This window comes from Hirundo rustica, chromosome 3 (assembly GCF_015227805.2).
Source record: "Hirundo rustica isolate bHirRus1 chromosome 3, bHirRus1.pri.v3, whole genome shotgun sequence".
Taxonomy (NCBI): Eukaryota; Metazoa; Chordata; class Aves; order Passeriformes; family Hirundinidae; genus Hirundo; species Hirundo rustica.
In genome coordinates, this window is record NC_053452.1 from 115,581,237 (window position 1) to 115,599,193 (window position 17,957).

Sequence of the window (17,957 nt, forward strand, 5' to 3'; positions counted from 1 at the left end):
TCTGTGGGATGTTTCCCAACTCCGACACCGCTTTTGGGTCGAGTCGTTTGAGGTTTTCAACTGAATGCTTTCACCAAACGCTTCCCGCTGCTAACGAGAGTCACGATGTTGCTTTCCAGCAACCGCTCGACGGTTTTGTGTAGCAGCTCCCGGAGGTTTCTGTGAGGTTTAGGATTCTCTTGTGCCGTTTCTGTGAGGCTCGGGATTCTCCTGTGCCATGAAAAAAGCAGGACAAGCCTCGTTTGAAGAGTTTAAAAGTCGCCTGTCCCGGCGCTGAGCTGCGGAAGCGGCTGAGAACCAGGTGAAAACAATTCACCTGAAATAATGAAACAGCAAATAATAAACACACTCCCAGTCTGCCTCTTGCCAGTGAGATCCCATTTGTGGAGAATGTCTCAACGCCTAGCGTTCCTGCAAATCTGCCATTTATCCGCAATTACGGAGGATTACTGCTAGGAGAGGGAGGAATTCCGTGAGATTTGCCTCTTTATCAAGGATCTGCCTTTAATATCACTTAAGCTGCAGGTAATTGCTGGCGCTCAGGCTCATCTGTGCTGATTATTCAGCAGCTCAGGTGCCGCTTTTCAGGTGCTGACCCAGCCTCCCACTCCCACGACGATGCTCTGGTGCTTCTTTTCCACTGACACCTTGCTGTCCCTTCCCAAAAATCCCCCCACTGGTGCTCTGTGTTGTGTTCTCCGCTTTTTGGGAATGGGAATTCAGCTGGATCCCTGGAGCAGGGGGAGACACCACCTTGAGTGTCCTTCAGGTTTTGGTGGGGGTGGCAGGAGAACGTCACCGTGGTCCTGGCGTCCCTCTGGGATGCCAAGCCTTGGTTTGGAGTCTCCCAGGAATCCACCTGCCTGACCAGGGCTCAGCTTGGAAGGCAGAACAGAATCCCCAGATAAAAATCTCCGACCCCCACCAGCGATTTCAGGCTCTCCGTGAGATGAGCCGGATTCCCGGAGCTCAAGGCCAAAACAACCTCTCCTCATGTAAAATGGAGGCCAGGAGGAAGGAGACCCGGTGTGAAATGTAAAAATAGAAGCGATTTCCTGGGGTTTGCCAAAGGGAATCTGGGAGAGGAAATGTTTTTTGCTGCAGTCTGAGTGCACGTGGACAGGAACAGGGGTTTCCTTGTGGAAAAAGGTGGAGGAGTGGGAGAGGATGTGGCAGAACTCGCAGAAACTCAAAGTGACGGTGGAGAGGAAAGACTTCTCCTGGCCCAGCACCTTGACTGGGAATCCCTGAGCCAGCAAAGCCTTTCTTTTCCCATTTGAGTGCCGAGGAAAACCAGAGCTGTGGAGAATCCCTTGTGAATAAACAGGATCACATCAAAGGAATACCTGACGCCACCATCAAAGCAACAAAGTGTGAGAGACGAGTCACTGGCTGCTACCTTGACTCTGAGTTAATCTCCCTAATTCCAGGTCGGATTTTGCAGAATTTAAGAGGTAATCAACCAAAAAGAAGTTTTTCCTAACTCTTGGGCCTTGGGTTGAAATCTGCTCGGAGCTCGGCCTCATTCTGCGGTTGTTTTATGGTCCAAAGGGAGGGGAGGACTCTGCTGCTCGTCACATCGGGGTGAAATATTGACATGGAATTCCAGAATAATTTGGGTGGAAAGAGATATTAAAATTCATCCAGTCCCAACCCTGACACCTTCCAGTATCCCAGGCTGCTCCAAGACTCTTCCAACCTGGCCTTGCACACTGCCAGGGATCCAGGGGCAGCCACAGCTTCTCTGGGAATTCCAGCCCGGGGCCTCCCCACCCTCACAGGGAAGGATTTTTTTTTTCCCCCCTAATATTTAATCTAAACCTCTCCTGTTTTAGTTTAAAACTGCTCATGGAAAAAAAAAAATCACATCTTGTCACCTGTGATGCCAAAGAGTTTTCATCTGTTCCTTGGTTGGCCTTCTGAGTCGCCAGCTGCCTTCTTCCTGCCACAGCAGCACCGAAACAATTCCTGGCAGAGAACTCGTCCTTATTTAGCCAAAAAAAAAAGGAAATATGGGCAGCAGGACGAGCTAGAGTCAATTCTCAATTAGGCAGTGCCATGGAAATGGAGTCCTCTAAGTGGAAATGCAAAACATATTCTGCAGGCTATGAGACCGTGATTGGCTCTTTAGCTTTGACAGAACAGATCGATACATTCCCAGACAGCAGCTGAGCGTGGGTTTGGCCTGGCCAGAACTCGCTGGGGAGAACAATAACACTGGGCCACAGCTGGGGAGTGGCCAAAAAATGGGGTTCATTTGCAACCTGGATGATCATTGAAATCTGGTTTGTTTGTTTGTTTGTTTGTTTCCGCTGGATTTCTTTGCTGGTTGCTCAGAAAGGCAGGAGTTTGTACCCTAAAAACCCTGCCCAGGAGCTCAGTGAAAATCCCGCTGGCAGAGTGGAGGGGATGGGACAGAGATCCCCCAGTAAATTCCCTGGGAGTTTTTTGGGTTTAGTAGGGACAGTGTGGGAAAAGCTTCTCAGTGACTGAGCAGGGAAATTAAGGACAGGAACGATCAGAGGTGCAGCCAAGGGAGTGGTGAGGTGATAGAGAAGAGATACAGACAGGGCTGGATTACAAATCGCCTGGAAGGGGTTATCAAAACCCCGCAATAGAATTATAGCTGTGGCTATCGGTGTTGTAATTTATCACAGCGATGATTTCTGGTAGGTCTGGTTTGTTTCCTGCCCGAGTTGTCCAAGCAGCTTTTTTTTACAGAGAAAAACAAAACAAAACAAAACAAAACAAAACAAAACAAAACAAAACAAAAAATCCTGCAGAGATCAGCAAGGAAGGATTTGCCTCTCTGGGCACAAAGAAATATTGCGGAGGGGAAGTGAAAGATTTTTCTCTAAAGCGTGGAGTCGAGTTAAGAAATCTTTCCATGGGGGCTCCGATCCGCCTGCGGAGGCCCAGGAGGGCGTTTCTGCTCACAGCATCTGCCCTTTGTGCTGCTGGTTGCCAATAAATCAGAAAGATTTGCCTCCCGCTTGATCGTGAATAATGAATTCCGATTCCATCCGGGCGCTGGAGCCCCGCCAAGACCGCGGCCTTGTGCCTCAAGACAGGGCCCTGCTGCTTCTCACGACAACAGCTCGGCCGAAATGCCAAGGTCCTTCCCCCCCCTCCCCAGCCTTGGGGTAATTTATGGCCGTGGGCTGGCTCTAAAAAAAAAAAACAGTTGCGTATTGTCCCGGAGTGTTTACCCAACGAGAAAATAATTACTTTCGGGAATTGTTCCGTCAGCGGCCCAGGCCCCGTTTCTGACAACGCTCGCGTGAGAAGGGCTCGGAGCGGCCCCGTCCTCCAGGATCCCCACGCTCGTCTGTCCCTCTTTGTGCTGCTGAAAAGCCAGCCCAGCTCCCCGTGGGCGTGTGGGAATAAAAAAAAACCTCCTTAAGGGAGGAAAACGGGGCGAGAAACAGCGAGTTCGGCGCTGGGAGTGAGACCTGCCGTCCTCCTTCCTCCTCTTCGCTCCTTCCGTTTTCCTGACCTGGAGCTGGGCTTGTGGGGGCGAGCTGACGCCGCGATTTGGGCACCAGAACACAGCACCAGACACCTAAATTTACAATAATCATTTACAATAATCATTTACAATAATAATTTACAATAATAATTTACAATAATATTTACTGTCACAAGGCTGCCTTCTACCCAAAGGTCACGGCATCGCTCAGGACGGAAAACGCCTCGAAGATCACTGAGCCCAACCATAACCTGGGCACAGCCAGGCCCACCAAAACGACCAATTTGTCCCCAGATGGAATGTTTTGGGTTGAATTTTCTCCCTCGTCTCGTTTGTGTTTGGTTTTCCTCAGCTTCCTATTTGAAATAATGCTGGATTTGATTTTACGGTCCTGGGCTGGGATGAGGGAATACTGGACACGTGCCGGTGTCGTGTGGCGTGATCCCGGTTTCTCACAGGATAAAAGCTGCTTTTAGAGTCCATTTCCACCCTTTGTCTCCATGGTTTTGTGCTCCTACTGTGATTTTTTAGGTGCCCAGAGGCGGCGGGAGAACCTCTCAGAGCTTCTGCTTTAAACTCCCAGATTCCGTATCACGGAATTTGAATGTGGAATGAGCGCCTTCGGATAACGAGCCTGCCTGAGTGTTTAGAAATACTGCCTCAGAGCCTGGATTCTGCTCCTGATATTGGAAAAAATGTGGCAGCTGGCCATATTCCAGCGCAATTCACTTAATTTTCACACTCCGGAATATTCCTGTTCTGCCAGTTAATTGTGTTGAATTTAATAGCAGCTGCATATAACGCCAAAAAAAATGCAAATACACGCACAGAATTATTTGGCCACAAAAAACACCGAATAAACCCCTCGTTGGAGGGGCAGCCCCCAGCCTTTTTTTACACCTCAGGTCACGGACTTCGCTGGAAACTCCCAAATGGATTCAGCTCCGCTTCTTTCCCGTGAATTTCCCTAAGGAGCTGTAACATCTTAGGCGGGCTTAGCTTAAATCACGGAGTCCTGAGCTTGCGTTTGAGTGCCAGAATTTACCACATCTCAAAAAAAAAAAAAAAAAAAAAAAAAAAAAAATATATATATATATATATATATATATATATAAAAATTAAAAACCAACTTCCCACCTTCCCCTGAGCCCCGGTAGCTGATTGTGCCCTTCAGGGTGAGATAAAACCGTGTTATCTCAAGCCACGTCTTTTCAGGTGGCAATATTCCCCAAAGGATTTGATTTTTATCGCCCCCCCCAGGGCGGCAAGCGCGGAGCTTTTTGTTGATATTGCCGTGTTCTGCTCGGCAGCAGGAGGAAGGGAGGAGCGCACACCCCGGACCTGAGCAGGCAGGCGGCCGAGAGGAAGAAGAGAGGGGCTCGTCGTGGATCCGCTCCGCTCCGGAAGGTGAAATCCCTGGCAAGTGTCACCCCGGCTGTGGGATTCCAGCACCTGGGGCACCCCCGGGGATGTTGGGGAGGTTTTCCCTCGGGGAGAGGACAGCCGGTCAGGAGGAGGGCACAAAACCCCCTCGGTGCGTCCCAGACGTGGCTGCGGGTGGGTGTCGGAACGCTGGGCGCTGAGGATTTTCAGACTTCCTGTGCCGACAGGCACCGGTCCCCAAGAAAACGCCGCATTTGACCTGAGGCCTTGGAGGAGGCTTCCAAAACGGAGCGATAGATCTGGGATTATGGGGGTGGGGTTTGAATAGAAGTGTGTGATATCGCAGGGTGCAAAACTCAGAGTTTAAGGGCTTAGAATACAGTGATATAGATAAAAAGCAGGATGGAGGATTTAGGGTGTAGGATGAGTCCTTTTTCACCTTTCTCTCCACGGGTCTGGGTGGTATTTTGTAACTGGGTGGAAAAATCCACACTGCGGGCCAGGAGTGGTTGATTATCTGGTTAAAAGTAAAAAAAAATTAGGTGTCATTTCTTAATTGGTGTGTTTATCCTTAAAAGGCCTTAGAGCGAGCGAGATAGGCTCCATTTTTAATTTGCTAGAAGTGCTGCAGAACTCACGGCTTGTGAGACTAAAATAAATAAGAATTAATAAACATCTGAGTCCGAACGGGAAATGCCGCCTTGCGCATTTAACCCCGGCCCTGGCAGGAAAGACGATAAAACGCAACAGGTGGGAAAGGGACAGCGCTGTCGGCGCAGAGAGTGACCCGGTTATTTATCTGCTCCTCTGAGGGGAAATGGATCTGCAGAGGATTCCCAAAGCCGGACAGAAGGCTCACGCGGCCCTGCGCATCTGTGCGCAGACTCTGAGATAAAATGCGCTGACTTAAAAAGGACGCGGGATAGGAAAAGCGCTCTTGAGAGAGAGAAATGGAAGTGGAAACAAGCCGCAAACGACGGCCGTGCAAACAGATCAGATATTTTGGAGAAGCAGAACTGCGAAAGATGAATTGTGCCGAGACCGCGTAGGGTAGAGGAATGGAGTGTTGGAAGTGTTAGCAGCATTGTGCGGTGAAAACTGAGAGGCCAAAAACGCTTCTAACACATTGTAATCAGGAAATTGTTCGTCTTCCGATGGTGATGGAGCAGATTGTAACATCTCACCCTTCTCGTGAGAGTGAAAAGGGAGTAAAAGCCCTGCCTCCAGGCCAGAAAAAGGGTTTTTCCGACACTCCTCCCTCTCCTTACCATCCCAAAAATCCCTTTCCGTGCCTTTTACGAAGCCTCTGTGGGGAAATGGATCTGCAGAGGATTCCCAAAGCCGGAGAGAAGGCTCACGCGGCCCTGCGCATCCGTGTGCAGACTCTGAGATAAAATGCACTGACTTAAAAAGGACGCAGGATAGGAAAAGCGTTCTTGAGAGAGAAAAATGGAAGTGGAAACAAGCTGCAAACAACGGCTGTGCAAAAAACCCAGATATTTTGGAGAAGCAGAACTGCGAAAGATGAATTGTGGTGAGACCACGTAGGATAAAGGAATAGAGTGTTGGAAGTGTTAGCAGCATTGTGTGGCGAAAATTGAGAGGCCAAAAACGCCTCTAATGCATCGTAATTAGGAAATTGTTCGGCTTCCGATGGTGATGGAGCGGATTGTAACAGCTCACCCTTCTCGTGAGAGTGAAAAGGGAATAAAAGCCGATAAAACACCTCTCAGGAGCCCCGCCTCCAGGCCAGAAAAAGGTTTTTTCCGACACTCCTCCCTCTCCTTACCATCCCAAAAATCCCTTTCCGTGCCTTTTACGAAGCCTCTGAGGGGAAATGGATCTGCAGAGGATTCCCAAAGCCGGACAGAAGGCTCACGCAGTCCTGCGCATCCGTGTGCAGACTCTGAGATAAAATGCGCTGACTTGGAAAGGCCGCGGGATAGGAAAAGCGCTCTTGAGAGAGAGAAATGGAAGTGGAAACAAGCCGCAAACGACGGCCGTGCAAACAAACCAGATATTTTGGAGAAGCAGAACTGCGAAAGATGAATTGTGGTGAGACCGCGTAGGGTAGAGGAATGGAGTGTTGGAAGTGTTAGCAGCATTGTGTGGCGAAAGCTGAGAGGCCAAAAACGCCTCTAACCCATCGTAATTAGGAAATTGTTCGGCTTCTGATTGCGATGGAGCGGATTGTAACATCTCACCCTTCTCGTGAGACTGAAAAGGGAATAAAAGCCCCGCCTCCAGGCCAGAAAAAGGGTTTTTCCGACACTCCTCCCTCTCCTTACCATCCCAAAAATCCCTTTCCGTGCCTTTTATGAAGCCTCTGTGGGGAAATGGATCTGCAGAGGATTCCCAAAGCTGGACAGAAGGCTCACGCGGTCCTGTGCGTCCGTGCGCAGACTCTCAGATAAAATGCGCTGACTTAAAAAGGACGCGGGATAGGAAAAGCGCTCTTGAGAGAGAGAAATGGAAGTGGAAACAAGCCACAAACGACGGCCGTGCAAAAAACCCAGATATTTTGGAGAAGCAGAACTGGGAAAGATGAATTGTGGTGAGACCACCTAGTGGTGGTGGTAAAGGAAGAGGTGATTGGTGTTGGAAGTGTTAGCAGCATTGTGCGGCGAAAGCTGAGAGGCCAAAAACGCCTCTAACCCATCGTAACTAGGAAATTGTTCGGCTTCTGATGGTGATGGAGCGGATTGTAACATCTCACCCTTCTCGTGAGAGTGAAAAGGGAATAAAAGCCCCGCCTCTAGGCCAGAAAAAGGTTTTTTCCAACACTCCTCCCTCTCCTTACTATCCCAAAAATCCCTTTCCGTGCCTTTTACGAAGCCTCTGTGGGGAAATGGATCTGCAGAGGATTCCCAAAGCCGGACAGAAGGCTCACGCGGTCCTGCTCATCCGTGCGCAGACTCTCAGTTAAAATGCGCTGACTTAAAAAGGACGCGGGATAGGAAAAGCGCTCTTGAGAGAGAGAAATGGAACTGGAAACAAGCCGCAAACAACGGCCGTGCAAAAAACCCAGATATTTTGGAGAAGCAGAACTGCGAAAGATGAATTGTGGCAAGACCGCGTAGGGTAAAGGAATAGAGTGTTGGAAGTGTTAGCAGCATTGTGTGGCGAAAGCTGAGAGGCCAAAAACGCCTCTAACCCATCGTAATTAGGAAATTGTTCGGCTTCCGATGGTGATGGAGTGGATTGTAACATCTCACCCTTCTCGTGAGAGTGAAAAGGGAATAAAAGCCCTGCCTCTAGGCCAGAAAAAGGGTTTTTCCAACACTCCTCCCTCTCCTTACCATCCCAAAAATCCCTTTCCATGCCTTTTACGAAGCCTCTGTGGGGAAATGGATCTGCAGAGGATTCCCAAAGCCGGACAGAAGGCTCACGCGGTCCTGCGCATCCGTGCGCAGACTCTGAGATAAAATGCGCTGACTTAAAAAGGACGCGGGATAGGAAAAGCGCTCTTGAGAGAGAGAAATGGAAGTGGAAACAAGCCGCAAACGATGGCCGCGCAAACAAACCAGATATTTTGGAGAAGCAGAACTGCGAAAGATGAATTGTGGCGAGACCGCGTAGGGTAAAGGAATGGAGTGTTGGAAGTGTTAGCAGCATTGTGTGGCGAAAGCTGAGAGGCCAAAAATGCCTCTAACGCATCGTAATCAGGAAATTGTTCGGCTTCCGATGGTGATGGAGTGGATTGTAACAGCTCACCTTTCTCGTGAGAGTGAAAAGGGAATAAAAGCCGATAAAACACCTCTCAGGAGCCCCGCCTCCAGGCCAGAAAAAGGGTTTTTCCAATACTCCTCCCTCTCCTTACCATCCCAAAAATCCCTTTCCGTGCCTTTTACAAAGCCTCTGTGGGGAAATGGATCTGCAGAGGATTCCCAAAGCCGGACAGAAGGCTCACGCAGTCCTGCACATCCGTGCGCAGACTCTCAGATAAAATGCGCTGACTTAAAAAGGATGCAGGATAGGAAAAGCGTTCTTGAGAGAGAGAAATGGAAGTGGAAACAAGCTGCAAACAACGGCCGTGCAAAAAACCCAGATATTTTGGAGAAGCAGAACTGCGAAAGATGAATTGTGGCAAGACCACGTAGGGTAAAGGAATAGAGTGTTGGAAGTGTTAGCAGCATTGTGTGGTGAAAGCTGAGAGGCCAAAAACGCCTCTAACGCATCGTAATCAGGAAATTGTTCGGCTTCCGATGGTGATGGAGCGGATTGTAACATCTCACCCTTCTCGTGAGAGTGAAAAGGGAGTAAAAGCCTATAAAACACCTCTCAGGAGCCCCGCCTCTAGGCCAGAAAAAGGGTTTTTCCGACACTCCTCCCTCTCCTTACCATCAAAAAAATCCCTTTCCGTGCCTTTTACGAAGCCTCTGAGGGGAAATGGATCTGCAGAGGATTCCCAAAGCCGGACAGAAGGCTCACGCGGTCCTGCGCATCCGTGTGCAGACTCTCAGATAAAATGCGCTGGCTTGGAAAGGCCGCGGGATAGGAAAAGAGCTCTTGAGAGAGAGAAATGGAAGTGGAAACAAGCCGCAAACGACGGCCGTGCAAACAAACCAGATATTCTGGAGAAGCAGAACTGCAAAAGATTAATTGTGGTGAGACCATGTAGAGTAAAGGAATGGAGTGTTGGAAGTGTTAGCAGCATTGTGCAGCGAAAGCTGAGAGGCGAAAAACGCCTCTAACGCATCGTAATCAGGAAATTGTTCGGCTTCCGATGGTGATGGAGCGGATTGTAACATCTCACCCTTCTCGTGAGACTGAAAAGGGAATAAAAGCCCCGCCTCCAGGCCAGAAAAAGGGTTTTTCCGACACTCCTCCCTCTCCTTACCATCCCAAAAATCCCTTTCCGTGCCTTTTCGAAGCACTGCCATGGTTCTTTGACGACTCTTGCATCCCTTCCCAAAACGTCACGGCCGCGGTTTGACGTCCGCTCATTCTCCGCGCCCCGAGCCCAAACGTTTCACACTGAGGGCTCTTTGTGCTCAGGGCCGTTCAAACAGGCCGTGCTCCCACTCCCACGGAAGTCATTCCCGAGAGCTCCACGGGTTTTGCGGATTGGGGAAACACAAATAACCGCCCGTGCTCACCAGTGTGTGTCGCGGTTCCGGGAGCGTTCCCTGAGCCACGGAAGGCAGGGAACGCCTGGGAGCTGGGGCGCGTAAGAAAGAGGCATTGTCTCCCGGACAGGGAGGCATCCTCCTGACCCAAATACTGCCTTGTGTGCAAGGAAATTGATTCTGGCGCTGCTGGAGAACAGAAAATATCATTATTCAGCCGCTGTCTTACAGTTTACGCCCTCCGGAGATCAGAGCGTCTCTCTCAGCCCACCACAACGTCCCAGCTTCGAGTTGTTTTATTGCCAGGCCAGAAGTGGAAGGATCTCGGCTCAGAGTTAAAAAAAACACAAAAAACAACAGCGAATTTGGTTTTCTCTCCCCGGATTTTAGGAAAGTTACGTGATCTTTGAAGTTAATTAGCCTGCAACCCCAATCAGGAAGCATCAAAGTGATTTTAAAAAGTCGGAGAATCGCGGAGTTGTCAAAGTTGGAAAGGATCTTTGAGATCATCCAGTCCAACCTTTCCCGGCACTGCCAAGGCCACCACCGATCCATGTCCCCGAGTGTCACTTCCATAGGGATTTTTAATCCTTTCAGGGCTGGACAGCCATAAATGAGCACAGCGCTACAAACAGCAAAGCCAAGGTTAAACCAGGTTAAAAGAAATAATAATAATAAATAAATATAATTCTCTAGGAAAAATCCAAAGTTAATTTCCATTTCTTATTAAGGGTTTATTTCTTATTGGGAAACCCGGTTGAAATGAAAGACCTTTGAAAAAGCTCCTGTTTAATCAAGTCTAAATAAAGAGGCTTAATTGCAAACCTTTCAGCACAATCCTTAGAAGAAGGATAGCCCGGCATGAAAAGAATAAATGCCCAAGGCGAGCAAACACCGAGCCAGGTTGAAACAAAACCCTCAAAACAGATCGATGATGCGAGTGCAGGGTGTAGGTGAGAATAAAGAATATTACAGCCAACAAGGAAGATGTAAAAAGGAGTTATTAGGTGGAGCTCCCAGCTCTGGAGGCTCAACCAAATTAAGAGCAAACGCCTAATTAAGGGGAGATTCCCTGGCTCCGTGTTTCCCCGTGGTGAGTGGGAAAACCTGGGAGGGTTTGGAGTCCGTTGCTAATCATGGAAGGCAGGAAAATGTGACCAGGCTGGCCCTCAGTTTGGAATAAATTAAAGTCAATTGGCCCAATTAGAATAAATAGTAAATTGGGGTGGATGGAGTTAATTAGGTTCCGCGCGTGGAACCCCCGTGTCTGTGCGGGGGAGCAGGGAATTCCTGCCCTCTCTTTTTCCAGGGGAAATGCTTTAAGGAAACCCCAAGGGCTCTGGCCAGGAGCTCTGTGATTCCTGACTCTTCCCACGTCAGCAAATTCCCAGATATTTTACGGGGAAGGTGGAACCGGATGGATCAATGTCGGCAACGAGGGGCTGGGTCTGCTTTTGTCCGCTCCGGACATGGCCCCACCCTCACAGCTGCTCCCAAATTATTTTCAGTCCTCTGGAAATCATTTTTAGTCCTTAAATAACATCTTTTTCACAGGATCGGTCGTCCCTGCCTCCCTGCCCCTAAGGTAATGAGATTGCAGGGTCCGAAGGCAGGAGTGTGGGTTTTTTTCACGACATTTTGATGGAAAATCGATGTTCTGACTCAAAATCCCATTTCCAGGAGGTGGGAATAGCCAACAGGAAAATCCAGGATTCCCAGCCCATGGTCCTGTGCAGTGTATATTTATATTTTATAAACCTTACTTTGAAATTTTTTTATTTGAAGTAATAACATCGGTTCTCTGTTCTTACCAAATAATTTGGATCAGTAAAAAAAAAAAAAAAAAAAAAAAAAAAAAAAAAAAAAAATCCAATCTGTTCTTTTCCAGAATCTGGGAGTTTTTTAAAAAATTTTGGGATCTTTCTCAAGGAATAAGCTAGGTTGTTAAGACTTTTTTTTCTTCCTTTTTTTTTTTTCTTTTCTTTTCTTAAATTTTATACTAAATAAAAGTCAAAATAAACGTCATCCTTTATGCTTTTGAGTCTTCGGACACTGAGCCAGACTGGGGATGTGCACAGAGGAGAATCTGGGCATTGACATCTTAATTGGTGTGGAGAATTACTTAATTGATGTGGGTTTAGCTTTACTGGCACCGATTTCTGATTGGGTCCTTCTGTCCTCAAGGTAGATTTGCACCAGAGCACAGCTCAAATAAAGCAGATTATGGATCTACTTTTTAGGAATATCATTAGGGGGGGATGTCGTTTAGGGATAAAAATTAGGGAATCAACATTTGTTGATATCGTTCTATAGAATAGGTAGGATAGACAGAAATTGGGAATAAAAAAAATATAGAATATATAGACTTTCTCAGTGGATTCCAATGTTGTAGGGCCTCGAAAGATGGTTGGGATGATGTCGCCTCTCTGTTCGAGGCTCTACGGGCGGCGTATAGGGCGGAGAGGAGAGGAGAGGCGAGGAGCGGCGAGGCGGGGCGGAGCGGCGAGGAGAGGGGGAGAGGAGGGGCGGAGGGCGAGGAGGGGAGAGGAGATGAGCGGAGGAGGAGAGGGAGGAGGAGAGAGAAGGAGAGAGGAAGGAAAGAGAAGGAAGAGACGGAGAGAGAAGAGAAACGAAAGAAAAAGAGAAACGAAAAGCAAAGAAAAGAAAAGAAAGAGAAAGGAGAAAAGAGAAAGAAGAAAGGAGAAAAAGAAGGAGAAAAGAGAAAGAAAAAGGAAAGAGAACGGGAAAGGTAAGGAGCAAAGGAGAAAGGCGAAGGAGAAAAGGAGAAAGGAGAAAGGAGAAGGAGAACGGAGAAAAGAGAAGGAGAAAAGAGAAAGGGAAAAAGGAAGGGCGAAAAGATCACGAAAACGGTAAAGGGTCCCTCTCCTGGATACCTATCCCTCGAGACTATCAATGGAACACTCTCCCCTCTCCTTATCTTTTACCTTCTCCCAGTTATCCCTTCCTGCAGATCCCGAGCCCGTCCCAAAGCCCCGGCTCCGTCCCAGCTGGGCCGCGCCTCAGCACGCCGGGATCCTGTCTCCCAAGGCAGCCGCCCAGGCGCTGGCCCGGAGCTCCCGCTGGAACGCCGGGATCCGCCCGGGACCCGTCCGAGCTCCGAAGCCGCGGCTGGGAGGACCCGGAGCTGTCACCAGGGCGGACGCCAGGTCCCCGTGTGAGTGTCAGGCTGCTCCGGAGGCGGCGTCCCAACCACGGGATCATAAAATCCTGGAATGGTTTGGGTGGGAAGGGACCTTAATCCCGTCCGGTTCCAACCCCTTTCCACGGGCAGGGACATCTTCTGCTGTCCCAGGTGGATCCAAGCCCTGTCCAGCCTGGCCTTGGACACTTCCAGGGATCCAGGGGCAGCCGCAGCTTCTCTGGGAGTTCCAGCCCAGCCCCTCCCCACTCGCCCTGCCAGGAATTTCTTCCCAATATCCCATCCAAATCTCCCCTTTCGCAGCAGGAAGCCATTCCCTGTGTCCTGTCCCTCCATCTCCCATCCCAAGTCCCTCTCCAGCTCTCCTGGAGCCCCTCTTCGGGAGGTGGAGGACTCTGGATGGTGGGAATCCAGGTTTCCAAAGATAAGGAGGCAGAGCAACACGATCCCAAACCATCTGATGTCCTTCCAGTCCGGGGTTGGCTTTGGAAGCTCTTCCCGGTGAATCCTGAAGCTGCTTGGGGTCAGGAATCAGCTGGAAAAGCCTTTTTGGGGTCTTTGGGAAGTGCTGGTGGTTCACCCCGGGGCTGTCACCACGAGGGTTTCCATCTGTGACCCCTGGTGGGGATTTTTGTGCAAAAAAAAGGTGAAGAACCCGGAGGGAGCAAAGGAAAAGAGGATTTTGGATGGAAGGCTGCTGGGATTTTAGGAAAGACACCAGGGTAGAGTGATGGGAGATCCTACAGGTCAGTGATTATCCGGTAATTATTGGTGATCCCACCTAGACGGGAGATGATGGAGCACCTGGAGACCTCCACGATCCCTCAGGATCTCCCAAGCCTTGCATTTTCAGCGGATCCATGAGGAGGATCCGCAGTGCAAACCAGAGATCCCAAATCCTTGAGACGAGAGAAAGGATCTAACCGCGAGGGATGAGGCATCAGGAGAGCCCTGGAATTCTTGGGCTGGGTTGGATCAGGGATTGGATTTAAATTGATATTAGGAGAAGTTCCTTCACCTTAAGGGTTGTCCGGCCCTGGCACAGCTGCCCAGAGGTGGAGTCCCCATTCCTGGAGGGATTTAAAATCCATGTGGAAGTGGCACTTGGGGACACGGGTCCACGGCGGCCGTGGCAGTGACGGGGGAATGACTGGACTCTGCCCTCCTGGAGAACTTTTCCAACCTGAACAATTCCATCATTCCGTGAATGAGGGCTAAGGAAAACACAGAAGATAAACACATCCCAGCCGTAAAAACACCAGGATCAGGCTGGAAAAATCCCATTCCCCTCATGGTGCTGAAGCCGTACGAGGTTCCCACAAGCGGGCCCCTGGCCCTGGAATCCGGATAAAGCCGGGAATGGGGAGGAGGTGGTTAAACCTCTCTGAACTTCTCCATGAGGAGAATTTCAGTGCTGTCAGAGAGGATGTGGGAGAACGGGGAATTCCTGCAGGGATGCGATTTCCCAGGGACTGTTCACAGGGCCTTACTGGTGGAGGATACTGGGACAGGCCGGGAGGTGCCAAATCCCATCCCGGCTGCATCCAGGAGAATTGAAAACTGTGGAAGAGGAAGGGGGTTTAGGAGGGAAAGAATCTATACCCACAGCGCTGCTGGGGTAATTTATCCCTGGATTCCTGCAATCCTGGGATTGCACCTGGATATGGGGCAGTTTTGCAAGGTTTGGGGTTTTTCGTGTCAGAGAGAGACAAATCCCATCATAATTCCTTCAGTGACCTCTCCCAGACCTCTGTGGGCTCCGCCAGGCTCTTCCCAAATTTTGGGAACCAGTTTTAGATCCTGCCCCAGCTGGGCTTTGCCGGGCCGCGTTTGCAGGTTGTCAGGAAGGGACGGGAAAAGGGAAAATGTTTTGATTGGTGATTATTGTCCCTGTAATGAGATGACGAGCGGGAATAATCTTCCCGCTCAGTCCAGGTGTTCAATGCCGGAGAAATCCCAAGGATTGGCTGAATTCTCCGAGTTAATCTGAATTCTCCAAATTAATCTGATTCTCATCGCTTCTCTCTCATGCAGCACCTCCTCTCTTTGAGGCTCAGCCCTGGCACATTCCTTCATCCAACCACGGATCAGACACGGAATAAGGGAGGATCCAGAGTATCCTTCATCCCAGCAGAACAGAAATTTATCCTCCTGGCACTGGGGAAACAACAGGAAATTCCTGCTGGGTTTGGGATCCGAACCTGTTTTCCTGTAGCCGGTGCTACATTCCCTTTTCCTTCTGAATTTCCGGGATTTTGACCGCGGAGGTGCTTCCTTAGATCCTTGCCAGAGCTGCTGGACCTCATGGGAGGTTGCCTGCGGATCGTTTGGACATCCTGGGGCACATCCCACGGAAAACCTGGAGGCAGAATTCCTTTCTCACATTGAAGCAGTTCCATCTTTTCCACTGCGGCAGGGAGAAGGAAATTAAATCCCACGCTCTAGATTTGCACGTGGATCCACGAGGAGCTGGAAATGATCATTTAAGAGACTGGGAATCCCGTGCTCTCTCTCTCTCTCCCCCTCTCTCTCTCATTGGTCTTTTCTGCAGTTTGGGAAATTCCCAGAAAATGTGACGAAGAGCAGTTTTTGAGGATGAGGGGATTGAAATTTTATTCTTTAACCCATCCCAGAGAGCTGGGACAAAACCGAACCTTTCCACACATAGGGAAAAATCGCGGCAAGCGCACGAATCCTCGGCATTTACGGACAAAAACCAGGCTTCAGAGGAAATTTCAACCACGGAGTCGCGGAACTACTAAGGATGGAAAAGACCTTTCAGGCCACCGAATCCAGCACCACGCCCGTTTTCCTTAAACCGCGTCCACAGGTTTCCCCGACGCTCCCGGGAATGGCGATTCTCCACTCGGTGGAATGGAGATTCCACTCTTCCCGTGAAGGAATCGCTCCCAATATCCAGCCTAATCCCGGCCCTGGTGCGCCTCGAGGCCGTTTCAGTGTGGATTGGGAGGGAATCCCTGCTCCGTGAGCAGACTGATCCGGGACGCTTTCGGGTTTCACGGATTTTTGGCAACGCCAGGCACAGGTGGGAGCATCCAAACCATTGGTTTGACAGCTCAGTGCGGCTCCCTCTCCCACACTTTGGGGTTTTTTCCTGGTTTTCCTGGGTGCTCGGAAGGATGAGCTCATCCCAGCCAACACAAAGGCCTAAAATCCGATAAATCCGAGCTGCCGCCTCCCGAAAAAATCGGCCAGGAGGAACTCACAGACCGGGAATTGTCTCCCGTATCTTCAGATCTGTTAATTATGCAGGGGAAGAGAACGATGGATTTTGATTAAGGAAGTGAAATGCCAAGAATTTAAAGTGAGGTGGAGCAAACCCGAAACATTCACCAGCATCATTCCCTGGAATTCCAAACCTCTCCTCTCCAGCCCTTTTTTTTTTTGTGTATAAACCAAGTTAAACGAATCGCTCCATGGGGGCTTCCTTGGCTTCCTAAATCCGAGCTTTTTTTCTTTTTTTTAGTTTCCATTAGGCAGCACTTGAGGGTTAGATCCGCGTTCCAAGCACGGAAATGACGCCAGTGGTTTATCTTTTCCCATCAGTATTCCCTGGAATTGTACAATTCCCAGGATCTGAGAGGCCTTGGCGGTGGCACTTGGACAGGCTCTGTGCCTTTGCTGCGTCTTAAACGCTCACTGCACATTTTAAAGCTTAAACCTCCTCTGGTTTATAATTTCTTTTTTTATTCTTTGTATTTAAGATGCTGTGAAATAATAAACAGAAACATCCAGGAACGTGTCGAGCCAAGTCAGTTATCCTTGGAATACCGGCAGACCCACGGAAACCCGATTAATCAGAACAAAATCAGATGCACGCACACTGCCTGTAAACATATTTCGCATCATTCCCGAGGTCACGAAATGGGAATTTGAAACGGAGAGGGAGAATAAAATATTTCCATCAGCTGCCTGGGGGTAAAACACCTCTGCCCTGCCTGCCTGGGGCTTCAGATGGTCCCTGCCCCACTTCTGACGGAGTTCCCAGATAAGAAACTGCCAAACTGCGCGTTTCCCTGCCCCGCTCGGCTTTTCCAGCTCCTGCCCGACTGGAATCAGGATTAAAGGCACCTCTGGAAGCCCAGAGGCCACTGAATCAGCAGCAGCTGAATTCCGGCGGCAGAGATCAGAACGCCAGCCCTGGGCTACAGCCCCGCTCAGATGTGGGCAACAAACCCAAACACGCCGGGCTCCCTCCGACTCCGGCTCTGCTTTCCCAAAACTCCACCTGCGCTTCCCCGGTGTTCCTCGCCTCCTGGGGGAACGGCAGAGTTTGGTACTCGGGAGCCAGAATGAAGTTCTCCCGATCATCCTGAGCCAAAGGAGAGGGAATCTGGGGGAAGAGAAAAAACGCCTGGGTTGCGTGGCCGGGGGGGGGCAGCGGGTGGGAGGATTTTTTTTTGGAAATGCCCAAATTCCACCTCTCGTGTGGGAAGAGGTGGGAGATGACGGAATGCGAGCCGGGGAAGTGGGAGAGGGAGGAGAGCAGAGGGATAAAGGGTTAATAAATTCCTCTGGAAGAGCGTGGAGCCCTTGTGGCAAAGGGAGAGCAGCCAGCGAGGGGAAATAAAGGCGAGATAAAAAGTTGCTGTAACCGGTGGATGAAGCTGATAAGGAGCGGGGAGCACAGCTCAGCTCCAGGGTGTGAGGAGTCGTTTTTTGGGCAGGCACAAGGACATGGGAATGGGTTTGAAATCCATTTTAAATGCTGGAGGAGGCAGCATTTAAACCCTATTTCGTCCTGTTCCGACCCAGGATCTGACTTCCCAACGCCCTCGTGCCAACCTCAGGCACTGGGAGCAGGCTCTGGCTGCCTTTTCAATCATCCCACCCGACGGGAAGAGCTCCTTCCTCC

General features: G+C 49.9%; 1 protein-coding gene across 1 annotated transcript in view; it reads left to right on the forward strand.

Moving 5' to 3' along the window:
• The window catches only part of FBXO16 (F-box protein 16), a 46,874-nt gene extending 29,480 nt beyond the window's left edge, over positions 1–17,394 (forward strand). Inside the window, exons 7-9 of the mRNA XM_040060846.1 lie at positions 4,780–4,876; positions 12,877–13,096; positions 15,116–17,394. Coding sequence (XP_039916780.1) covers positions 4,780–4,876; positions 12,877–13,096; positions 15,116–15,183 — 385 coding nt within the window. The 3' untranslated portion in view covers positions 15,184–17,394. The remainder of the gene's footprint in view (positions 1–4,779; positions 4,877–12,876; positions 13,097–15,115) is intronic.
• Positions 17,395–17,957: the final 563 nt, after the last annotated feature.